The sequence below is a fragment of the Euprymna scolopes genome, chromosome 39 (genome assembly GCF_053919585.1).
Source record: "Euprymna scolopes isolate OS-2025 chromosome 39, ASM5391958v1, whole genome shotgun sequence".
In the NCBI taxonomy this organism is placed as follows: Eukaryota; Metazoa; Mollusca; class Cephalopoda; order Sepiida; family Sepiolidae; genus Euprymna; species Euprymna scolopes.
Window position 1 is genome coordinate 51,011,694 of NC_136520.1, and position 22,777 is coordinate 51,034,470.

Sequence of the window (22,777 nt, forward strand, 5' to 3'; positions counted from 1 at the left end):
CTACTTTATTTTATATAATTGGCTATTTATAAGAGCGAAATATAGTAGCGTAGTTACTACCTACTCTTAAATGTTAAAATAGTAATCTCTGCACACATCTTTATTACTAAACAAGATAAAAACGACAGGAGTATTGAAATGGAGTGCTGTTGAAAGTCTATATATCTATAAATGCGAAACTGTCTATGTGTCTGCCTGTGTGTGTACATGTTCCTACTACTCGATATTCGATACAAGCGGTATTGAGATTAGGGGAACATTTTTTAGTCGATTTTCAGCCAAGAATTTGGCTGTCCGCCGATCTAAATTCAACGCTTTGACCTTTGAAAACTCTACAAACCTCCTCCGATAATGTTGGGCCTAAATACTTGACATTTTAGATGTAGGTTACTTGAACATGGACCAACTGTTTTTTATTTGATTTAAGTCTAAAATAAATAAATGTGGAGGGGTCAGAATTAGGTTGGTTGGTTGGTTGGTTGGTTGGTTTTACGGCATATCAACGCTTTTCGGATTATTAATGCAGAATCCAAAGATTTTGAAGAAACATTTTAATAGAATATATTTGTTGTTTTCACGTTGGTTTCTATTTAACCCATAGTTGGGACCCTAACAGGTACTACCACTCCGGGTCAGAGTGGACCTGGGAGCAATGGCAATTAAAGGGTGGCCCACATTCCCCAAAGCCCACAAGCTGGGGCCTCACCACTAGATATAATTTAAGGTCATATCCAGGACCCCCATTGAGGGGCTTTTACCCTCTGCATGGGGGCAGTCGGCGTATTCCAATGCCCCACCGACAGGGCCTCAAAATTAGGATAAAGGTTGAAAAAATTTACCTCGGCGGTCTCTACCAAATTACTTAACCATTTTTTGGCCTAAACATTTTAAATTTTTCTTATAGTGTATACAAAAATAGGGCAAATTTTTAATATTTTTTTGGCCGAAAATGTTGCTGCCAAGGAGTAAAATGTTCCAAAAGTTTAACTATTGCGATCTCTAGCTAACTATTTAGCTGATTTTGGGTCTAAACATTTGAAATTTTACATAAAGAGGGTTAAGACATGCAGTAAGCTTTTTAATCAGTTTTTTCTTGACAATTTGGCTACCAAGAGGTCAACGTTGCACACTCTACCAAACTTCTCCATCAATTTGGTACTAAACCCCTGAAATTATAGATTGTAGTTACCTGAGTCAAACTTTTTAATATTTATATATATATATATACATGAATATAAAGTTATTTACAGAATATAGGGCCCGAGCAAAGCCGGACTGAATTGCTAGTATATAAAAATACGCTCTTCTTTCTTACTTTATTTCGTTTTCTTGTATATACGTGAATGCCCGTGTGATATATTTGGACATAAGCTCAGGCGACCATTTTTTTTATTCATAATTTCTTTCCAATACATTACGGGTCATATAGTAAAACCTAATCGCTTAAGATTTTACTCATGCATAAGGGTCTTCATATAATCTGACGGATAGAAATGCATCATTAGTATTATTTTTTTAAAATTTTTTGCATGAATAAAATAGATAAAATAGATTGCATATTTACCCTTGTTTGCACAATCTTGTCCCATTGCGAGTAGTAATTTTCCACACATTATTATAAATATCGATACGATGATGTATAACAATCTTTGAGTCATGCACAGCCGGGTATAATTTACCCCCATTTTTTTTTGTCGTTACATGTATTTTTTGTCATTACATGTATTTTGCAGAAATTAAATACAATGCCAATAATTTCCGCGGAAATTAAAATAAGGAAACTATGATTTAGTAAATCCAGGTAACTGCATTAATAGCTCTTTCCGCGTAAATTAAAATAACTGCATTAATAGGTCTTTCCGCGGAAATTAAAATAACTGCATTAATAGCTCTTTCCGCGGAAATTAAAATAAGGAAACTATTATTTAGTAAATCCAGGTAACTGCATTAATAGCTCTTTCCGCGTAAATGAAAATAACTGCATTAATAGCTCTTTCCGCGGAAATTAAAATAAGGAAACTATGATTTAGTAAATCCAGGAAACTGCATTAATAGCTCTTTCCGCGTAAATTAAAATAACTGCATTAATATCTCTTTCCGCATAAATTAAAATAACTGCATTAATAGCTTTTTCCGCGTAAATTAAAATAACTGCATTAATAGCTCTTTCCGCGGAAATTAAAATAAGGAAACTATGATTTAGTAAATCCAGGTAACTGCATTAATAGCTTTTTTCAGCGCTATTATAAAAAAATACGTATTTTAAAAATTGATGCAATAAGCACAAGAACTCTTACGATAAACGTATTTTATATAAATACTAATCATAATTTAATAAATGATGAATTATGAATTCAGTAAATCTTCATTCGCGATATTTATAAATTCACGCAAAATTAGAATTCATTATCCATTATATTTAAAAGCAAAGTTTAGGAGAAACAAATGGAATAAACAAGCAATTTAATATTTAATCTTAGAAAACAAATAAATGTCTCTTTAGAGAAACAATAGCTAAGAATTACTGTATGAAGTTTTTGTATATGCCGTATGTTTTTTTTTTTTCCTAGATAATCACTGATAAGTATCTGAATAAAATTCATCAACTTGACCAGAATAATAGTTCTGCGAAAAGCATAAAGCCACGACATCAAGATTAAATTAATTTAATAGATTTATAGATTGTAACGCAAATTAAAGCCATAAAGACAACCATATATTGTTTACTCTTTTCAGAAGTGTTTCATAGAAATAAGGCCAACTGTTCTAAATGGTATAGTATTCTTATAGTTTATATATTAAAGATATATGCGTGCATATATATATATATATATATATATATATATATATATATATATATATATATATATATATATATATACATAGCACACAACTTCCTGTCCTTCATCAAGCATGCTTTGAATCGAACTGTTGCGCACACAATTTGAAAAGGGAAAATTTTTCCGAGATTTGTAATGGAATACGTCGCATAGGCTTACAAGTTACAAGTAAGACATTTTACCACACAACTGAATAAATATATATATATATATATATATATATATATATATATATATATATATATATATATATATATATATGGCGTCCCCGTCATATCAAAGAACCTACCGTTCATTTTATAGTTGGGACCTTTCGGCTTGTCTGGTAAGAAAACTTCTCAAATTCACTTGTGACTTAACTTGTGTAAGATAATAACTTTAGTGAAAATTGCCTGTTCCTCCTTTCATCGGATGATTTCGATTATTGATAATCGATACTTATCGAGGAAATTCAGATACAAAACCTATCACAAACATTGCGATGCACATAAGTACCGTGTTTACCGATTTCATAAAATCGGCCTGCCTGTTTCCGAGTCCATAGAAGCACACACTCTCTCTCTCTCTCTCTCTCTCTCTCTCTCTCTCTCTCTCTCTCTCTCTCTCATACACACACTAGTACACGATTCCTTAAATAATTTTCCAGAATTTTTTTGTACAGGTAGTTAAAATTGTCGTACACTTGAAAATCAATCTATGATATTGTTATCCAACTTCTGGGATAACTGACCAATTTTTGTAACTTCAGGTTCAAGGGAACGGCTACAGCATGAATTGGAATACACAATACTAGTTCTGTAATTCTAAAAATGCAAGTTAGACGAAAGGAGATTTTAGAAAACTGATCAGAAATAATTTACTTTTTAAACAAAAAACTGCCATATAAACACTATGAAATGTTTCAGATCGCTTTTGGAGAATACTGCATGCATCAAACATCAGTTTCAGAGTGACATAGGAGAGTAAAAGAAGGCAGGGAGTCTGTAATGGAGGATTAGAAGAGAGAAAGAAGTGAGGAATTCAGAACACCAGAGTTGATTGGCCAAATAAAGAAGTTCATTGTATAACGAACCTCCTTTGTCTATAGAGAAAATTACGACACCGTGAAATATCAGTGTGAGAATTGTAAACAAACATGAACCTACAGATACAGATGAATTTTGGTAGGTTTGTTCAAAGGGTGCTCAGAAAAGATCAGAAAGAAGTATATGCTAAAGATAGGCATACAGACACTGCCGCACACTTTCTTTAATTCAAACCTTACTCCCTGTGGCTTTCGAGGATTCCCTAAGTTCAAGAAAAATCTTAGAGGCTGTAGTTAAATCGAAATTGTTGAGATAGAAGAGGCTGTGAAGAATGTCATTGAACGCGTAACTAAGAGGTTTCCCCGGGGTCTTGCAACAGGAGGAGATTATTTCGAAGGCGACTAGAGATCCATATGTGTACTATCAATAAAAGTAACCCTAGACAAAAGTATAAAAACTTATTGAAGATAAGATGAAGAGACGAAATGGAACATATTATTTCTATGCGAAACTGGAATAGGGTCGACCACTTCCCTAGATGAGTTCATAATTAACGGATACTCTAACTTAACAGCTAAATCTGACCCACAGATCGCCATTGGCATGGAATATGTGCCTACATTAAGGATGGCTTCCCGTGTGGCAGGGATATCTCTAGAGAAGATCCTAATTTACCCTATATGTGCTTCAGGGTTGCACTTGCTAACACCACTGTATTTATATTTGCCTTCTATCGGCCCCACAACAGCGGTGTTACTATATTTAAGAGCATATCTGAGAAAATAGACAACATACTGTCTGCACATCCCTCGGTTAACATCCACATCTGTGGTGACTTCAACGTCCATAACGTGGAATGGCTGACCCATTCAAATAAGAGAGACGGTGAGGGGAGGTTTTGTCATGATTTTGCCATTGCTTATGACCTCACTCAGATTGTTCGCGAACCCACCCGTGTGCCCGATACACCCGGTCAATATGCAAGCCTCCTAGACCTTTTTCTCTCAACTTCCCCTGAGCTCTGTTCATGTTCCGTTCATTCTCATCTAGGATCCTCCGACCACTCCATCGTACTAGTTAAGATAAAAACGAAATATAAGAAGTCCCCAGACGTACCCTCCACCGTACTGTATACCGATACTCTACGGCTTACTGGGATAGCTTCCGTACATTTATATCTGATTTACATCTGCACTCCATGTTTAAAAAGGAAGTGTCCTCTATAGTATCAGATCCGACCGAATGGTTAATTGTAGGCATAGACCAATTCATACCATCTAACAAATTCCAACAAAAACCTAACAGCCAGCCATGGTTCTCCCCAGAATGTGCTGCTGCTATCGCGCACAGAAATCACTTTTTCCATAGCTACCAACGTAATAGATGCACTGAGACTAAAGCTGCTTTCAGGACTGCCAGCAACCACTGTAAAAAGTAATAAAAAATGCTAGAGAGCTATATGCCTAGTCTGTTAAATCCAAGGTAGCTGATCAGCGGCTTGCTTCCCACCAGTTTTTGAAAATAGCAAATAGGATCCTGAACAGAAGTGTGCGGTCTATCCCAACCATTATCAATGGACCAGAGGTCACTTCGTCAGCGTCAGACAAGGCCAAATTATTTGCAAATAACTGTGCAGCTTATTCTTCCCTATGCGACGAAGGCCATCAACTCCCCATATTTCCTCCTATAACACAGAACAAGCTAGGTAACCTACATATATCAATGCAGGAGGTCGCCAATCTAATCAAGAACCTAGATTCCAGTAAAGCAACTGGCCCTGATGGCATCCCAATTATAGTGTTAAAATAGCTTCAACCAGAACTTGCTCCCATATTTACGAAACTATTTAAGCGCTGCTTTAAGGAGAAGTGCTTTCCGACTCCCTGGAAGACATCATCAGTTTGTCCTGTATTTAAGAATTCAGGTGATAAGTCATCTCCCTCTCAGTACAGACCAATAAGTCTCCTGTGTGTTATGAGTAAGTTGCTGGAATCCATATTAAATAGAGAAATAGTAAACCAACTCAGCAGAAACAACCTTCTTAGTGACACACAATAGGGTTTCCGCTCTGCAAGATCTACCGCAGATGTGCTGACGGTTATATCCCACAGGATTAGTGAATCTCGTGGCAAAGGCTTCCTTTCTAGGGCAATTGCTCTTGACATATCAAAGGCCTTCGACAAGGTATGGCATAAGGGTTTACTTCACAATATTTCCAGCTACGGTATAACTGGAAATGGTTTCTCAATCATTAAATCATTTCTCTCCGATAGGCTCGTAAGAGTAGTGGTAGATGGACAAAAATCGGAGGCCTGCAATATAAATGCTGGAGTCCCTCAGGGGTCAATCCTGGGCCCAACTCTCTTCCTGATCTACATAAATGACCTCCCTAAACACATACTTAAATCATTCGTTGACATCTATGCTGATGACACGACCATCTACGGCAACACATCAAAGGCTGTAAATGACAAAGTTCTCTCTGATTCTCTCTCCTCTGATCTCGAGCGCGTGCTTCAGTGGGGGAAGACTTTGCTGGTTACATTTAGTGAATGCAAAACCAAACTCCTACCCTCACATCATCAACGCTCTGATCCCCATATGGTATCAATTGTGATGGATGGCTTTCGGCTGGGTAAGGCCCCGTGTTTTGACAAGCTTCTGGGTGTGACCTTTACTCTTGATCTGAAATGGAACACGTACATCAAGTCTGTTGCCAAGGTCGCTGGAAGGATGGTGGGATCCTTCTACCGCTCCAGAAGATATCTAACTACTGATGCAATTCTCTATCTATATAAAAGCCAAGTACGTCCAAGGATGGAATACTGTTGCCATATCTGGGCAGGAGCTGCTAAAAACAGCCTATCCTGCCTTGACAGAGTACAAAATAGACTTCATGGCTTAGTGGAGGATGCCCTTTTCTCTACCCTGCAACCTGTCTCCCACAGAAGAAACGTTGCGAGCCTATCCTTGTTTTATCGTTATTTCCATGGCAGGTGTTCGTCTTAACTCCAATCTCTGGTTCCCCCCTCGCCAATCTTTAACGAAAAACACCCATCTAGCTTAATCCACTGTGAGAAGTTCCCCCACTCTTTATCTGTGCCTAAATCAAAACGTGGATTCCATGAACAAAGCTTGTTTCTTCGAGCTGCACGCATGTGGAACTCTGTTCCGTCTGCCTGCTTCCCACTGGACTACAACGAGGATGTCTTCAAATCCAACGTTAACAAATTCCTTATGAACCGCTCCCTTACGTAAACACTTAATCAAATCTCCACACTAACGTAATGTACTTGCAATAACCATGATCCCTGAGTGGCTTCCGGACCTTGATAAGTGGTGATCACTGTGTAAAAAAAAATAGTGTGTATTTATTGCACCTTTGTCTTATATATTATTTTTCATGTCAATAAATATCTTATATACCAAGAAAGGATTATTATTTTTGAAATAGGATACATCGTTTTGTTCTAATTCACTTACATCTGAATGAAAATGTAGCGTAACTTTATTATCACTTCTGGCTATTATATTCGTCGTATGTTTGAAAGAACAGTATATTCTGCAGTAGCAAATTACTGTATTTTAAGCGCTAGGAAAAGCTATAAAATAAATGGTATGTGAAAGTATTACTCGTAATGGTTATGGTTATGATAATGGATAGTCTTTCTATTGCACTTTATAAATAGAATTGCAAGACTAACTGGCGTTGACACGGAAAATATTTATCTGCGCAGCTTCAATACCTTATATTTACATTTTTATTTTTATTGGTCCCTCGGCAAATGGAGGTTGCACACACTCGTCTGTTCCTTCGTTCGTCTGTCCGCAGTATTCTACATAACTACGCCTTGGAATATATAGACATTTTGCACAATCATTAAACATGATATTAGAAAAAAAGCAACGAAAAGGATTTTCCGGGAAAACTCCGGTGCCCCCTAGATGAACCTCCCAGGTAAAAAGGAAAATAATAGACACTTGTGTACTTATAAATAAAACGATGCCTTGGATTTTCATAAAACTTTCTGAAAAGTTGTAACTTTGTGATTTATATATATATATATATATATATATATATATATATATATATATATATATATATATATATATATTGCTATACTTCCCGATAACTCTTGGGTGTGCACCAGGGGCTCTTGTAAGGCTAATAAAATATATCCATTTTCGGGACTATTTTACTAGATTTGTCCAAAATTTTCAGTGTTTGTCTGTTTAGCAGTTTTGCATGGTTCCGAACTCAAATTTAAATATGGTAAGACCTTATGGCCTTTAGCGGCTAAATGGGGGGGGGTGCAGCAAATGATGGACGTTGCCATTTCTTTTTTGTATTGGTTCAGAACTCCAAATTACATATGTTAAGAACTAAAACTGCACTGTTTGTTCATTTTTACCAGGATTTGATGTCCCCTGGGGACACTTAGTGCTTGATTTCAATGTTGATAAAAATCAAAAACACAAGTGAGCAACATGTAACCTTATGGCTTAACCAGTTAATGTCATGATTTATCAAAGTTTTTAGATTTCTGCATACTTTTATTGTTTTAATTACACAATCATTCAGATAGAAACAATCCTTCTCTTCAATTGTTAAATTATTATATAAAGAACAAATGTCTGGGTGATTTTGCCTGTATTTTCATGTCTGCTAAAAACTTTCGTCATCTGCATTGGACCAGCTATTCTTAGAAAGAGCATTACGCCACGTACATGATCGTCTCTGTATATAACTAGGGGCGTTTACATATAACAATTAATGACTTGCAGAAGAATATGTTTGGATATTAATATGAGTGCACATGCGCGTAGCTCATTAATGACGGTAAATAACGGAATACATGAAAATACTAGCAGTTTACATTACGTTCCCATTTTATTTACAAGAAGGCAAGTATTTTATTTATAAGAAGGCTAAGAATAATATGTAGAAATGACATCTATCAGTCTTAGTCCGCTATAACTTGAATTTTGTGTTACGACTATCAAAGGCAGAAAAAAGTAACTTAATCTCCATTTATTCGGGTTCAAGAAATCTTTTGGCGCTTGCTAACGTATGTATTGTTTTGTTCTCGTATGACCTCGATAGCCTACATACCAGATTAAAATGTTAAGTGAAGATTACTTTTACTTACACTGAAACGAGTAGGCTCTCATTAATCGTAGTTTATCGTTCAAACAGTAAGACTAAATGTAAATTTTATAATGTGTATTTATGTAAAATATATACAGTTTTAACTCAAATATACACAATCCAATTTGATAAAGATCGACCGATGTAATAAGTTAAAATTGTTTAGCGGTAAAATTAACTTATATGAATAAATATCGATGCCTGTATACTGGTTATTCTTATAATTAAAGAATACCGAAACCTAATAGTGGTCATATAGGTAGAGGTATAAAATAAGTTTGAACGATAGCTACTTTACAGTTTATTATATTTCCTGACGTCTATCTTCCGCATTAAAATTCATCAATCCTATTGAAGCCATTTAAAGAATCATTTGGGCGCCGACTTTTAAGAGCATTTTCACTAGCCAATTATCTGGGCTTATAATATTTTCAGGGAGATGATTTGCACCTCATAATATAATCATCATGTTGGGATGCAGCGTTTATTGGAGTAATTTTAAAATATCATAGTAATGCATTGATTATAATTAAAGTACCTTTCGCCATGTTTTTAATGAAATAAAGTTTGCAAATGGTTACGGTTGTAGACGTTAGTTTGTAATATACTATTCATTTGATAATCTGTATTTCAATTTTGAAGTTATTCAGATAGCTCCTCTGATTAAAAAATGTAGCTCAGAATTAAGTCATTTGGAATCATTTGTATATAAATATATAATTTTAAGATTTGCGTTGTATGGAGAACCTTTTATCTAAAACCTTAAACTGGTGTTCGCAAGGTTAAACCTACAAGGCTTGTTAATTTACTTCGATCTTAATACAGTAAAATCATTCTTCAATTTTGTTAGCATAATATGAAGTATATATTTATGACAGCAAGCTAATTTCCAAAATCTCTCCTATTACACTATTTCCTCTTCGGATGGAAAAGGAAACCTCCAAGGTGTTATTGTTTTGCATAAAATGAATCTTTCTCTTCTATCGTTCAACTTATTTATCTGATTTTGTTCCCATTAGCAATCAGTCTTTGTCAGTAAAGTCTAAATTAAACTCATTCATTGATTTTCTGATTCAGGATATCTCTTTACTGCTATTTTCCATTAACACCTTAAAGACCGAAATTTACACGGTCTGATTTCTCTGCTTCGTCATTTTTTCATTAGCTTCGCTCCTTAAATTGCTATTTCTCTGGCACCCTTCCTTATATCTTTATGCCGTTCCATTAGTATCCATTCCTTTTACAACTCTTTCTGCGATTCATTTTAACTCACAAAGATTATTCTTGCATAAGTTCTACTTAAATCCATATCCTCTTTATCAAGAGCTTATTGTCTAGTTGTTACTTTCTTTGGAATTGTGAGTTTTCGTGAGTTCTTCAAGAACACTCTAATATTAAAAAGACGCAGATCTCTTTGATCTTCACTTTCTGTTTCACGCCTGACAACTATTCTTAATGCAATAGCTTGCCTGAAAAATGTTGCCTTTTTCTTTTTACTGCAGATATAGTTTTTCTTAAGCGCTTTCGCTTCATCTTATGTATTCAGTCTTAGTAACAGTGCCAATATTATTATCAGCGAATGATAAAATTAATCTGGCTTATGTATGTACGTATAAGCAGCTATATCCAGTATATTTTAAAATCAGCCAGAAATAAATAAACGGTTTAAGTATATAAAAATTTACGGCGCTCATAATAATACTATGTGCAGATACGATATTACTATAGCATTTTCTTTGAAATGTATTTAGATATTTTTAATGAATTTTTGCTTTTATGCATAATTACACTATTATGACACAAACTATCATTCGAAAATTAAAATGTTAAAGCAGCTCGTTGATTTTATTCTCTACTTCTAAACAATAATAAAATAAACTTTCCTTAATTCTTTAGATTTTGCCATATTCTCTTAATATTTTTCAGAATGTAATAGGGTGTAAAAGATTTGAAGAAAGTAAAATTGGTTATATATATATATATATATATATATATATACGAGAGCGTGCAATAAGAAATGCCCCTGACGCACTTCCAATCGTCTGATCTAGCTGAAATTTTACATGTGCAATGATTAAAATCTCTACGGGTTATGTGGCTGAACTGATTGTAGTTTCTGTTTTACAGGTGTTTGAACTGAGTCAGGTATGAAATGGAGGCTGTTGAATGTCGAGCAGTGATCTGGTTTTTGTATTTGAAAAAAACGCACACCACAGGAGACCTTTGATGAACTGAAATTAACTTATGGTGATATGACCTTGTAAAACGTAGGCATCGTGAATTCAAACATGGCCGGAAGTCTGTGGAAACAGCTCACAGACTATAGGAGACTTTTGATGATAATGCCCTATCATATGACCTTGTAAAACGCTGGCATCTTGAATTCAAACATGGCTGGAAGTCTGTGGAAACTGTGGAAATATACGGCTCCTGCCTGCTTTAAATAGAATGCTCCCAATTATCTCAATGTGTTATATTATAGGATCTAAAAACGAGTCTGTTGTGTAATGTGTACGTTAATACATTCCATGACGATGTTCATGTAATATGTGTATTTATATACGTCGTATCATTTAGTTGATCGTCTAGTGTGTATATTTAAACATTTACGCCACAGTTCTAATAGGAAACGATTGACGTGGACGTACCGAAACAGGTGTAGACAAACAGTTCTTTCTAACAGGCGTAAATAATACAACCCATACCTGAATTATTTACGGACATTTATTTTTATGATTCCGCAGGCATTTTCAGAGATTGCACGTTCTTACATATTGGATGCTTATATATACATATATATATATATATATATATATACATATATATATATATATATATATATATATATATATATATATATATATATATATATATAATAAAGTTAAAATAAATCAAGAACTAAATATCCAGGCTAAATAGAGCACGCACAAAGGAACAGGTTAATCAGATTTCAAATAGGCCTTTGTCTGATAAATGCATGCTCATTGACTGATAGGAAGGGCGCTGTGGATACTAGAAAGCTGATTGGCTAACTAAAATCTCAATAGATGATGCGCATATAAAAACGACAACCACCACAGAATTCGCGCATAAGTCTGAAGAATCATACAGTGGATGAAACGCGGAATATTAAGTGTAGCTTAATCGACATATACATTTTATAACATACTGACTAGCTCTACCTACGTATTTAGCAATTTGAAGTAAATACTTAAAGTTTACGTATAAATCTATACTTTCGTATATTAATGGTTCGTGAGTAAATTAAGTAGTTATATATATATATATATATATATATGTATATATATATATATATATATATATATATATATATATATATAAAGAACAGGGGGGAAGAGAGAGAAGTAGAAAAGAAAGAAGAGAGAAAGTTATCTGACACTTAAATGTAATTACTTTTATAAATGTTTTTTTAGATATGAATGTTTTTTTTATATATTAAATCAAACTTGATGTTTTTTTCTCTCTTTAATTTTAGTCTTATTCGATGCAGTTATATTACCGACAAGTTTGGTACGACAAAAGATTGGCATTTAACCTTGGCAACATCACAGAACTGCAGCTAAACAACAAATTCTTGCATAAGATTTGGGTTCCAGATACCTACTTTCTCAATGGCAAGAAGTCTTATCAACACGATATTACTGTGCCGAATATGTTCTTACGTATGAGAAAAGATGGTCGACTATATACATCACGCAGGTAAATAGGGAAACATTTTTTTTTTTATATTCTGATAATCATGTTTTGTTAATAAACAATCTAATGGTCACAATTATGAAACAGATAACGGAAGATTTTACTCCACAACGGTTGTATCAAGTAGTTTTACAGGAAACAAACTGAGTAACTATATATGTTTAAAATCAAGCCAAAACCTAAATGGCTATTTCTATGGTTTCAAATGGATGTGGTTTGTTTTGAAAATTTTAGAATGAATTTTACAATGAGTATGAAGAAAAATGACTCATTAATACTAATATTATCAGCGGATGTTTGGTTTTACAGTAAAGGTGTTTCTTCAGTTTATAAATAGCATTAAACACATCTGTGGTTATAATAAAGAAAAACACTTAATTCTCGCCTTTGTTGTTTTTGTTTTGTGTGCTTTATTTTTTGTTTTTGTATACAATAACTCAATAATTTACCTGCTGATTTAGTACTAAACAGGCTTATTTTTTAATATAAAACATATATTTTTCTATAATTGAAAGGCATATACATACGTATGTGTGTATATATATATATATATATACATATATATATATATATATATATGTATATATTTATACATATATATATTTATTTATATATATTTCATAATGGATGTATATACGTATATGTATACATATATATATATATATATATATATATATATATATATATATATAGTCATCCACATACAGTACTGTGTTATTGTATCACAACTTCACAGTGCGGCTAGACTAGCACCTTTCCCCAGCCGTTGATCGAACTTACAACCATCGAGTCGAAAATCGGCAGCTCCATGCACAGGATTACGAATCGCTGCCCACAAATGTCTCTCATCAAATGGGTTAAAATACATTTTCAACAGTCCTCAAACCAAGGAGAGAGGCCTATATATATATATATAAAGAGAGAGGCTTCATTGTCATATATATATATATATATATATATATATATATATATATATATATATATACATACATACGTATATATATACATACATATATATATATATATATATATATATATATATATATATGTATATATATAAAGAAAGAGAGAGAGAGGGAGATAAAATATACGGTTTGATTGTGGAAATCGGAATCTAGCTATTAGAAGGACTTGGGGAGTCTTAAATGATCAGCATCTCATTTGCTTAATCCATATAATGGCTGCTGTTATCTGCACCGACTTATTGGTACCAATGGATAACAAAGCCACAAGAACGTGTGAACGGCAAAACGATGGGAGAATTACTCGAATGCCTGAACATTTACCTTAATGATCGAACAGCCTGGGAAGAGGCGAGACAACCACCGGAGAGTTAAACAGATCCAGCAACTAAACTACCAAAACAGATGATGATGATGATCATGGTTGTGTTGGTGGCGGTCGTGGCGGTGGGGGTGATGATGATGATGATGATGATGATGATGATGATGATGATGATGATGATGATGATGATGATGATGATGATGCGCTTGTTTTCGGCACATCGGAATACACATACAAATGCCGATGTCGACACATGAAAAAAAATAATTTACATGTGGTATTTACAAACAAATATTGTGTTCATATTTGGAAACATATTAATGATGCATATTATAATATATAACATAAATTTACATACATATTGCGAGAAAGTATAAAGATTATGCAAAAAAATAAAAATAACGCTTTACCATTTGAGATTTCCATTTCTTATTTATAAATTTATAGATTAACAATCAGAGCGCGATGTCCTATGGTTTTGAAAAGGTACCCCATGGATGAGGCCACATGTCATCTTAATCTAGGGAGCTGTAAGTATTGTTTTTGTTTTGCGTTTTTTTTTTGTTACAAATAACTAAATAATTTTCCTGCTGATGTAGTACTAAACATGGCTATTTTTTTTAAATATAAAACATGTATTTACTGCAATAAACTCTTAAAAATTCGATTTCGCATTTAGATTTTTAATATTAGCGATACTAATGTTATTATTAGCGATATTAAAAATAAACTTGTTTTAAAACAAGCGTGTTTGGAATTAATTATATTATGTATTATAAAAACGCTAATAATTGCTAAATGAGTAATATCTACAAAATCTTATTATATATATATATATATATATATATATACATACATATATATATATGCATGTGTGTATGTGTGTGCATCTATCTATCTACCTGCATATATATGTGTGTGTATCTATCTATCTATCTATCTATCTACCTACCAATATATATATATATATATATATATATATATATATATATATATATGGGGGGTGTTTGTGTATCTATATATCTACCTACATAAACATATGTCAGGTCATGTAATATGCTACTAGTTCCATGTAACCCAGTACTACCTGCCTCGTGGTCGGTTCATCGGTGACTAAACTGGTTCCTCCACCAGACTTGTTTGGTGAGAAGGGTGGCTAGTATCCCTGAAGGATTAAAAACAAGACCTTCCAAAGGGCGAATGAACCCTTTTTCGGGGTCAACGGCCAACTAGCAATGTGTGTGTCTGTGTGTATGTATGTGTGTGTTGGGATGAAGAGGGCTCCTGTAAGCCTTGATGAAGACAACCTTTCTAGGAGACGCAAATCTCTTATTTACAAAACCATGAAGCGGGAGTGCAGTACCCGCATTAGCTGGTCTGCAGTTTAACTTCTTGCTGGGTGTTCTTGCTTTTGCTTGCTGCTGGATCTCGACATTTTAACCGAGAGAGAGAGAGACTTAGCTGTCGTACAAAGCTAAGACTCTATAACATCATCTTTGTAGAGATACTCCCTGATGCATTTGTCTATTTAAAATGGTCCTGTGGCGATGAAAGTCAGTTTTGGGGCTCATGGACACATAAGTCGCTGAGGGAGTGGCACTCGTCTGACAAGACGTTGCAATCATCATATATACATATATATATGTGTGTGTGTGTGTGTGTGTGTGTGTGTGTGTGTGTGTGTGTGGGTAAGGGGGTGACTATGCGTGTGTGTGGCGGGGGTGTACGTTTGTTTGTATAAAGAGATGTAAGATGGGACAAACCAAGTTATAAATCCCACAACGTTTCGTCTTTATTTCAAGAATAAATTAGACTGAAATAAAGACGAGGCGTTTAGGGAACATTGATTGTTTCTGTTTAATATCTGCATCTCGTAATATTATTTCGTTTATCTAAGCATATATATATATATATATATATATATATGAGTGTGTATGTGTATACATATAATATATGTCTAGTCCAGGTACGTGCAAAAATCGTGCAAAAATATAGGGGGACATAGATTTGAAAGACGGTTTAACATAATTATGTGGAAGTTTCCAACTACTTATTGATTTTATTCAAAAGATCAATGACTAAATTTAATTCCAAAAAGGAAAAAAAAATACATGTACACGAAGAAAAATAAAATATATGAAAAATGTTATTCCGGCCTACAAAGTTACCTTAAATTTTAACTTAAATAAATTCATTGTAAAACTACGCTTCTCAGATGTTTACGAAGGAAAATATACAGAGGTGCAACCTCACCATGCGGACATAGAAAAGCCTGACCGATAATCGTCCTGTTTATTGACAGGGCACGTCTAATGTAGTTTCTGCGTTTTAGAAATCGATTGCTTTAAATAGAGGCAAGCGGAGGCAGCAACATCAGCATACGCAATAGCCATCTACCTTTATCTGACCGAGCTGCGGCAGGGGCTGCGACTCCCGAGTTGGACGTCAAAGCCATTCTCTTCTCGGCGGTACAGATATACACCCGAAGTATACCATCGTCTGCCGAGACGGACGAAAAGAATATATATATATATATATATATATATATATATATATATATACTTTTTTATATATATATCTATATATAATATATATAAATATATATACGTGTGCGTGTGCGCGTGTGTGTGTGCGTGCGCGCACGTTTGGGTGCGTGTGTGTGTGTGTGTGTGTGTTTTTTTTTTGTTGTTTTTATTTTTGATTTGTATATGCAAACATGTATCTTAGATTATAATTGTTGGTGTTTTTGTGTTTTCATTAGTATGGGTACATTAATCATGATTAATAAATTTACTAATTATTAAGTACAACATTTTTGCCAGAATATTTTAATACACCATAGTACTACGAATAGATGGGTTGAGTGACTTTATTTCTAAACTTAAAATGGCGTAATAGAAACGTATTATACGTTAGTTACAACTTCTTTACCAATTTTCGAATTTTAATCACGTCAAAACGCACTTAATTTCTTTTTGATGGATTGGATGTTGCTCTTTCTTCTAATGAGTTAAGACAAAAATAGATTGACTCATTGATATAATAATTAAGTGATTGTTTACGTTGTACGAAACAGATGCATGTAAAGGAATGTAAATTTCAACTAAAATAAATTGTAAGATGGTTAACATCATGAACTTTTGAATATAGACTTTTGCGAATCATTCACTATATATATATGTGTGTGTGTGTGTGTATGTCTGTGTGTATGTGTGTGTGTGTTGTATAAAGGATGGAACATTAGAAGTGTCGCTATAAAGAAAAGAACACTACAGTTTATTTAACAAAAAATATTGAAAAAAAGTTCAGTTAACGTGATTATGTAATGAGAGCTGACATCTATTCAATGTAACCGGCTGTCTGACTGAACATTCTGAAAAAAATGACAGAAAAATAAAAAAAACAACAAAAAAAATATTTTAGAAATTGAACTGTGGGGATCAGTTTCTTGAATATTTTTTCGTTTTTTCCACTACAAGTCTCACTGGTATGCTTATAAACCACACGTAATAAATTTAAAGGTGCATATTACCTCCCTTCCAAACAATGTTTACTTTCATTAAAAAAGAGTTTCCGGGTTTCGATACGGTATCGGCTAAAAAAAAAAACGCTCTTTTTTTTAATGGAATTTTCTGAAGACTTTCATATACTTCTACTAGATCAATAGTAATATTTATATAGTAAAAAAAAACTACTTTACTTTATATTTACGTTAAAATATAAGTTTAAATATGAAGTGAAATATAGGATAAAAATATCTTAATAAAATATAGTTTAAATTTGTTGAAAACATTTTATTAAAAATACGCACATTTATTTTTCTCGGCAAACATTTTTTTTTTAGTTTTCTTCTGAGTATTTGTGTCTTATCAGTAAAAAAATATATATAGTTCACTAACAAACTTGCTTCAATTATAACCATGAATCGTTTATTTGTCGGATTGTGTTTAAGGACTTTTAACAGCATACTAAGACATTTCTTTTATGAAAAGCGGTTATATCTCATAAGATTAGCGAATATCTCGAATGAGGCGTCCTCTCTTTACATAACAGCCCCCTTTGATAAGGTATGGCATAAAAGTCTCCTTTATAAGATCTCCAGCTATGGTATAGCTAGAAATGTCTTCTCAATTATCAAATCATTTCTCTTCGATAGGTTCATAAGAATAGTGGTTGATGGGCAGAAATTAAAATCTGGGGGGCTCCAGCATTAATACTGAGAGATTTTGATCGGTCCAACTCACTTCCTGATCCAAATTTATGATCTTGCAAATCGCATCCTTACATCATTCGTAGACATTAAACCCGACAACATTACAATCTCTGGTAGCACATCAAGTACCATAAACGACCAAGTTATCTCTGATTCTCTCTATGATCTTGAGCATGTGGTACAATGGGGAAAGAGGTTGCTGGTTACTTTTAAAGCATTTAATACCAAGCTTCTATCTTTAAATCATCAACGCTCTGATGCCAATCTGGCATCAATTGAAATGAACTGCTCTCATCTTGGGGAACCTGCATGTTTAGACAAGCTTCTGGGCTTGACCTTTACTCCTGACCTTTACTCCTGACCTTAAATGTAATACCTGTATAAAATCCGTTGCCAAGGTCGCTGGAAAACACTCATTTAGCCAAAACCACTATCAATAATTTGCACACTCCTTGTCTGTGCCTAGACCTAAATGTAGATTCCATGAACAACGCTTCTTCCTTGTGGACCGCTTTCCCGACTGCCTGCTTTCCAGCTGACTATAAACTGATTGTCTTCAAGTCCAACGTAAACAATTCTTATGAACTGTACCTCTAATCCATTTACAAAATTCCCACTACTTACGTATACTATGCTATAATAACATTGACTAAGGTATACTCATTAACCCTTATCCTCGAGTGGCCGCCGTGTCTTCATAAGTGGAAAGTCTTGTGTAAAAAAAAGAGATTCGGAAATAAAGGAATATCGGCACCAATATCTTTCTAGCGCAAACGTCGTAAAAATCTCAAGTCCACTAATTCATTTAAGTTTTTATTTTTGGAACATTTATCATTGCAAAAGCCATTTTTTCTGGGTTTTTTGTTGTTTTTTTCTCTTCTGGCCTAATTAAAATAAATGTACATCGTTTAGTGTGTTATTATAATGTATAAATCTTTAATTTACTGGTAGTTAAATTAAAATAAATATTCATGATTTTATCTTTAGTACCAACCATGTACACTTAAGTTCAACATGTGTTTTTCGGAATCGTTTTTTAATCGTAAAATATAGTGACATTTTTCCTATAACGATAGCGATTCCGATACTTGCAAGAGCCACGAAAGCCAACAAACCGGAAGTCCCCCATCTCCAGTTTCACTCTTATTTGGGCTCATCAGTTATACACATCCGAACTCAGGATTCAAAACCCGAGTCTCTTGCATATATATGATTATTATTTAGGTAAACAAATTTAGCATGAGTCACAACAATAGATATAGTGTTTCCGTCTAAAAATCGTTCACCATGTGAAAAATCAGCCTCTTTTCTTTATCAAGGCATTAACTTTAATTAAAATGAAAACCAAATATTTATTTGGTTTTGCATTTTAATTGGACATTATGTCTCGACTAAGACCAGAGGCTATATTTGTTGCATGCTGAAGGTGCTTTCTAGATTTGAAACCGTAGATTTTTTGTCGCGACGAATGGTAATTTTGTTTAACTAAATTAAATAAAATAAAACCTTGCTTTTTATTGAGCTCAATCAAAAATCTTGTGAAATTTATATATATGTACATATATATATGTATATATATATATATATATATATATATATATATATATATATATATATATATATATATATATAACATTTTTGAGTGGGGTTTATTTATCTTATTGAATTTAACGTAAAATGAGCACCCACTTTTGGTCCTGTTGCGGAAAAATAAAAATGTATTCTTTAGCATTTTTTCAAGTTTGGTGGCAGGGTGGGGGTGGGCCTATAATTTCTAATCATTTAAAAATGCGTAGAAACATTTCAAAAACTTTGTAGGGGGATAATTTTTACTGTTTTAAATATATGCTTTGAAAAGGTCTCATCGTAAAAAAATTACTTAGTTTATTAATATTTCCTGATATTTCAAAGGCTGTAAACACACAAAAAATTAGTGTGAACCTTTACAATCCCCACCCATCCTTGTATCTTTTCATTGTTTCATGTTTTTAACATACTACAAAACTTATATAAAGGATTTTTTAAAATTAAATCTGGAGACAATCATAACAGGACATTCCAAAAGGAATCCATCGTATTTACTATATTTGTCTACGAATCAGAGCTAAACCGATTTTTTGAAAATGTCAAGTCCATAAACGACCTACTCCTCCTTTTATATCTTCGTCAGTGAAATTGATTACATTAGATTTTTGTCCTTCCTTGTATGGATGCATTGATTTAATCATACTTACAATGGCTTCTATTCCCCAAAGGTAATAACCAGGCACAACGTTGCTTAACTTCGCTGGTCCAAATAGACCGGAATTCCAACGTGATTATTTCGTATTACACAATACGATGACGAAGAACAGATAGCACAACATTAATTTCTTTGTTTAAATGCCTATAGCCGGAAAACAACCTTGGCCCCGAAAATACAATGTGGTATAGTCAATTCACCCTAAAGAAAAAGAAAAACAGGTAGAAACAGCAAATTCATTTCGTGCGGTTTGTTGAAAACAATGACACAACTCCGGATATTTCATTTCCTTCGACAAACACGTCCAAAGACGGAAACTCTTGGGTCTGAATGGGCATCGTAGTTTTTTTTTTGGTATTTGTTATTTGATGTTGTGTTTCGTTTGATATTTGAAAACAGCCTCCTAAACATATCTTACCTTGTTCCTATTTCCCCCTTTTTTGTTTCTTTTCTTCTTTCTTTCAATTGTTCTTCGTTTATTAGCTTTTCTTTTTCTTCGTTTTTTTTTCAGTTTTTTTTTCTTCTTCGTTATTTCAGTTGTTCTTTGTTCTTTCAGATTACCTTCGTTTTTTTCCGGTTGTTTATTATGTTTAATTTACTTCTCTCGTTCTTCCCAGGCTATTCTCCCTCCTCTTTTACTTTTCTGTCATTATTCATGTCATTCGAGTTTTATATTTATATAAGACACCGTTTTTTATTCCCTCCACTCATTGCTTATAGTCTATCTGATTCGTCTAATCTCATTTTTGATCCTTTTTTTTATTCGAATTATCTGTATTATACGCTATACTTCTCTCATTTCAAGTGTTATTCGGATTTTTTTTATCGGACTCATTTTCAGGGGCGTCCTGTCAAACTCACGAATCATTACGCTGAATCCAGATCCCTGTATTCGATTTCGAATGGATTATTCTTATTTATCAAATATTGACGACGGATCCATGAATTATCCAATCACAGAATTAAAAACAAGGGACAAATTATGATAAGATTTTAGCATAGAAAGATGATGGGAGATTGCAATAGAAATATTGTCATAATGCCAAACGTAGATGCAATATTGGCACATAAAGAAACCTGGTTTGAATAATTTAAGGAATAAATTCAGAGATAAAAGAAACAACAAAATAATTCCTGTGGAGATTAGAGTTGGCAATTCCCAAGCAATAAAAAGACAAGAGAAAACGAATACAAAACTCAACTATTTCATTAGCACAAGCATCATGGAATATGCAAATATACACATACAAACTATTGCTAAATACATTTTCTTTACATTAAAAGCTTATTCGAAATCTGATAAATATTTTTTTATTCTCCTTTATGTCTAAAACTTGATACTTAAGAAAACTTCGATTGTTTATGAGTTTATTTATGAGTGAGTTGGTGTGATACCTGATTAAACCGAGCGAAATGTGACCAAAATATTATATCAACAACTTAATTTCAATATATCATGTTTTTATCAGTCATGATTTTATAATTAAATTACTCACATATAACAGTGCAATAATCCATAACAAAGAACAGTTAGAAAGTATGGACATATACACGCCTTCTCTCTATTTGTACTGGGAAAGATAAAACGTTAATATTATAGACATTGTCACTACTTTTAGTAAGCTGCTGTCCGCTGCCTAAACCCAAGGAATGTTACTACTGTTTTAATGAGAATAATGTCACCATGGTACCTTTATTGCTGATACTCCAGTTGGTTGGTTGTTTTGTTTTACGGCATTTTAATATATATATATATATATATATATATATATATATATATATATATATACACTTATTCTTAGAGAGATATTTAAATAGTCGCGACAGTGGGCATGTTTATATTTTGGACAGGTAGTGGGTTAAGCAAACAAATGTTTGCCAGGCGACTAAATAAAGACGGCTTGTTCTTAAACGAAAAATTAGAGAATAACTGGTTTAAACAATAAAATATGTTACGATTTAGATCGGAAAGGGAGGATGTTATGCAATAATTTAAACCGCAGACATTCGGAGCGACGGCAGTAGAAGAAGGTTAAAGAAAGTAAGTGTAAATAAGAACAAGATCCAGTGTAATCTAGAGTTTCGCTGTAATTGGACAGGAAAAATAGGAAGTTTGTGCTGAAAAAAAAACAGACAGAAAAGACTTGATGATAGAATATGGAGATATAGGGATGCATACTTTAGGAGCATATAAGAAGCATAATCGTGTGTAGTACAAACACATACACAGACATATACGTGCATATACGTCAATCCAAACATATATAGAGACACATATACATATACGCACATATAAACACACACCTA

General features: G+C 33.5%; 1 protein-coding gene across 2 annotated transcripts in view; it reads left to right on the forward strand.

Moving 5' to 3' along the window:
- The window catches only part of LOC145263778 (gamma-aminobutyric acid receptor subunit alpha-2-like), a 386,086-nt gene that overhangs the window by 129,723 nt on the left and 233,586 nt on the right, over positions 1 to 22,777 (forward strand). For both annotated transcript variants that reach the window (XM_080120832.1, XM_080120831.1), the window contains exons 3-4: positions 12,511 to 12,734; positions 14,463 to 14,545. In XM_080120832.1, the coding sequence (XP_079976958.1) occupies positions 12,511 to 12,734; positions 14,463 to 14,545 (307 nt within the window). The remainder of the gene's footprint in view (positions 1 to 12,510; positions 12,735 to 14,462; positions 14,546 to 22,777) is intronic.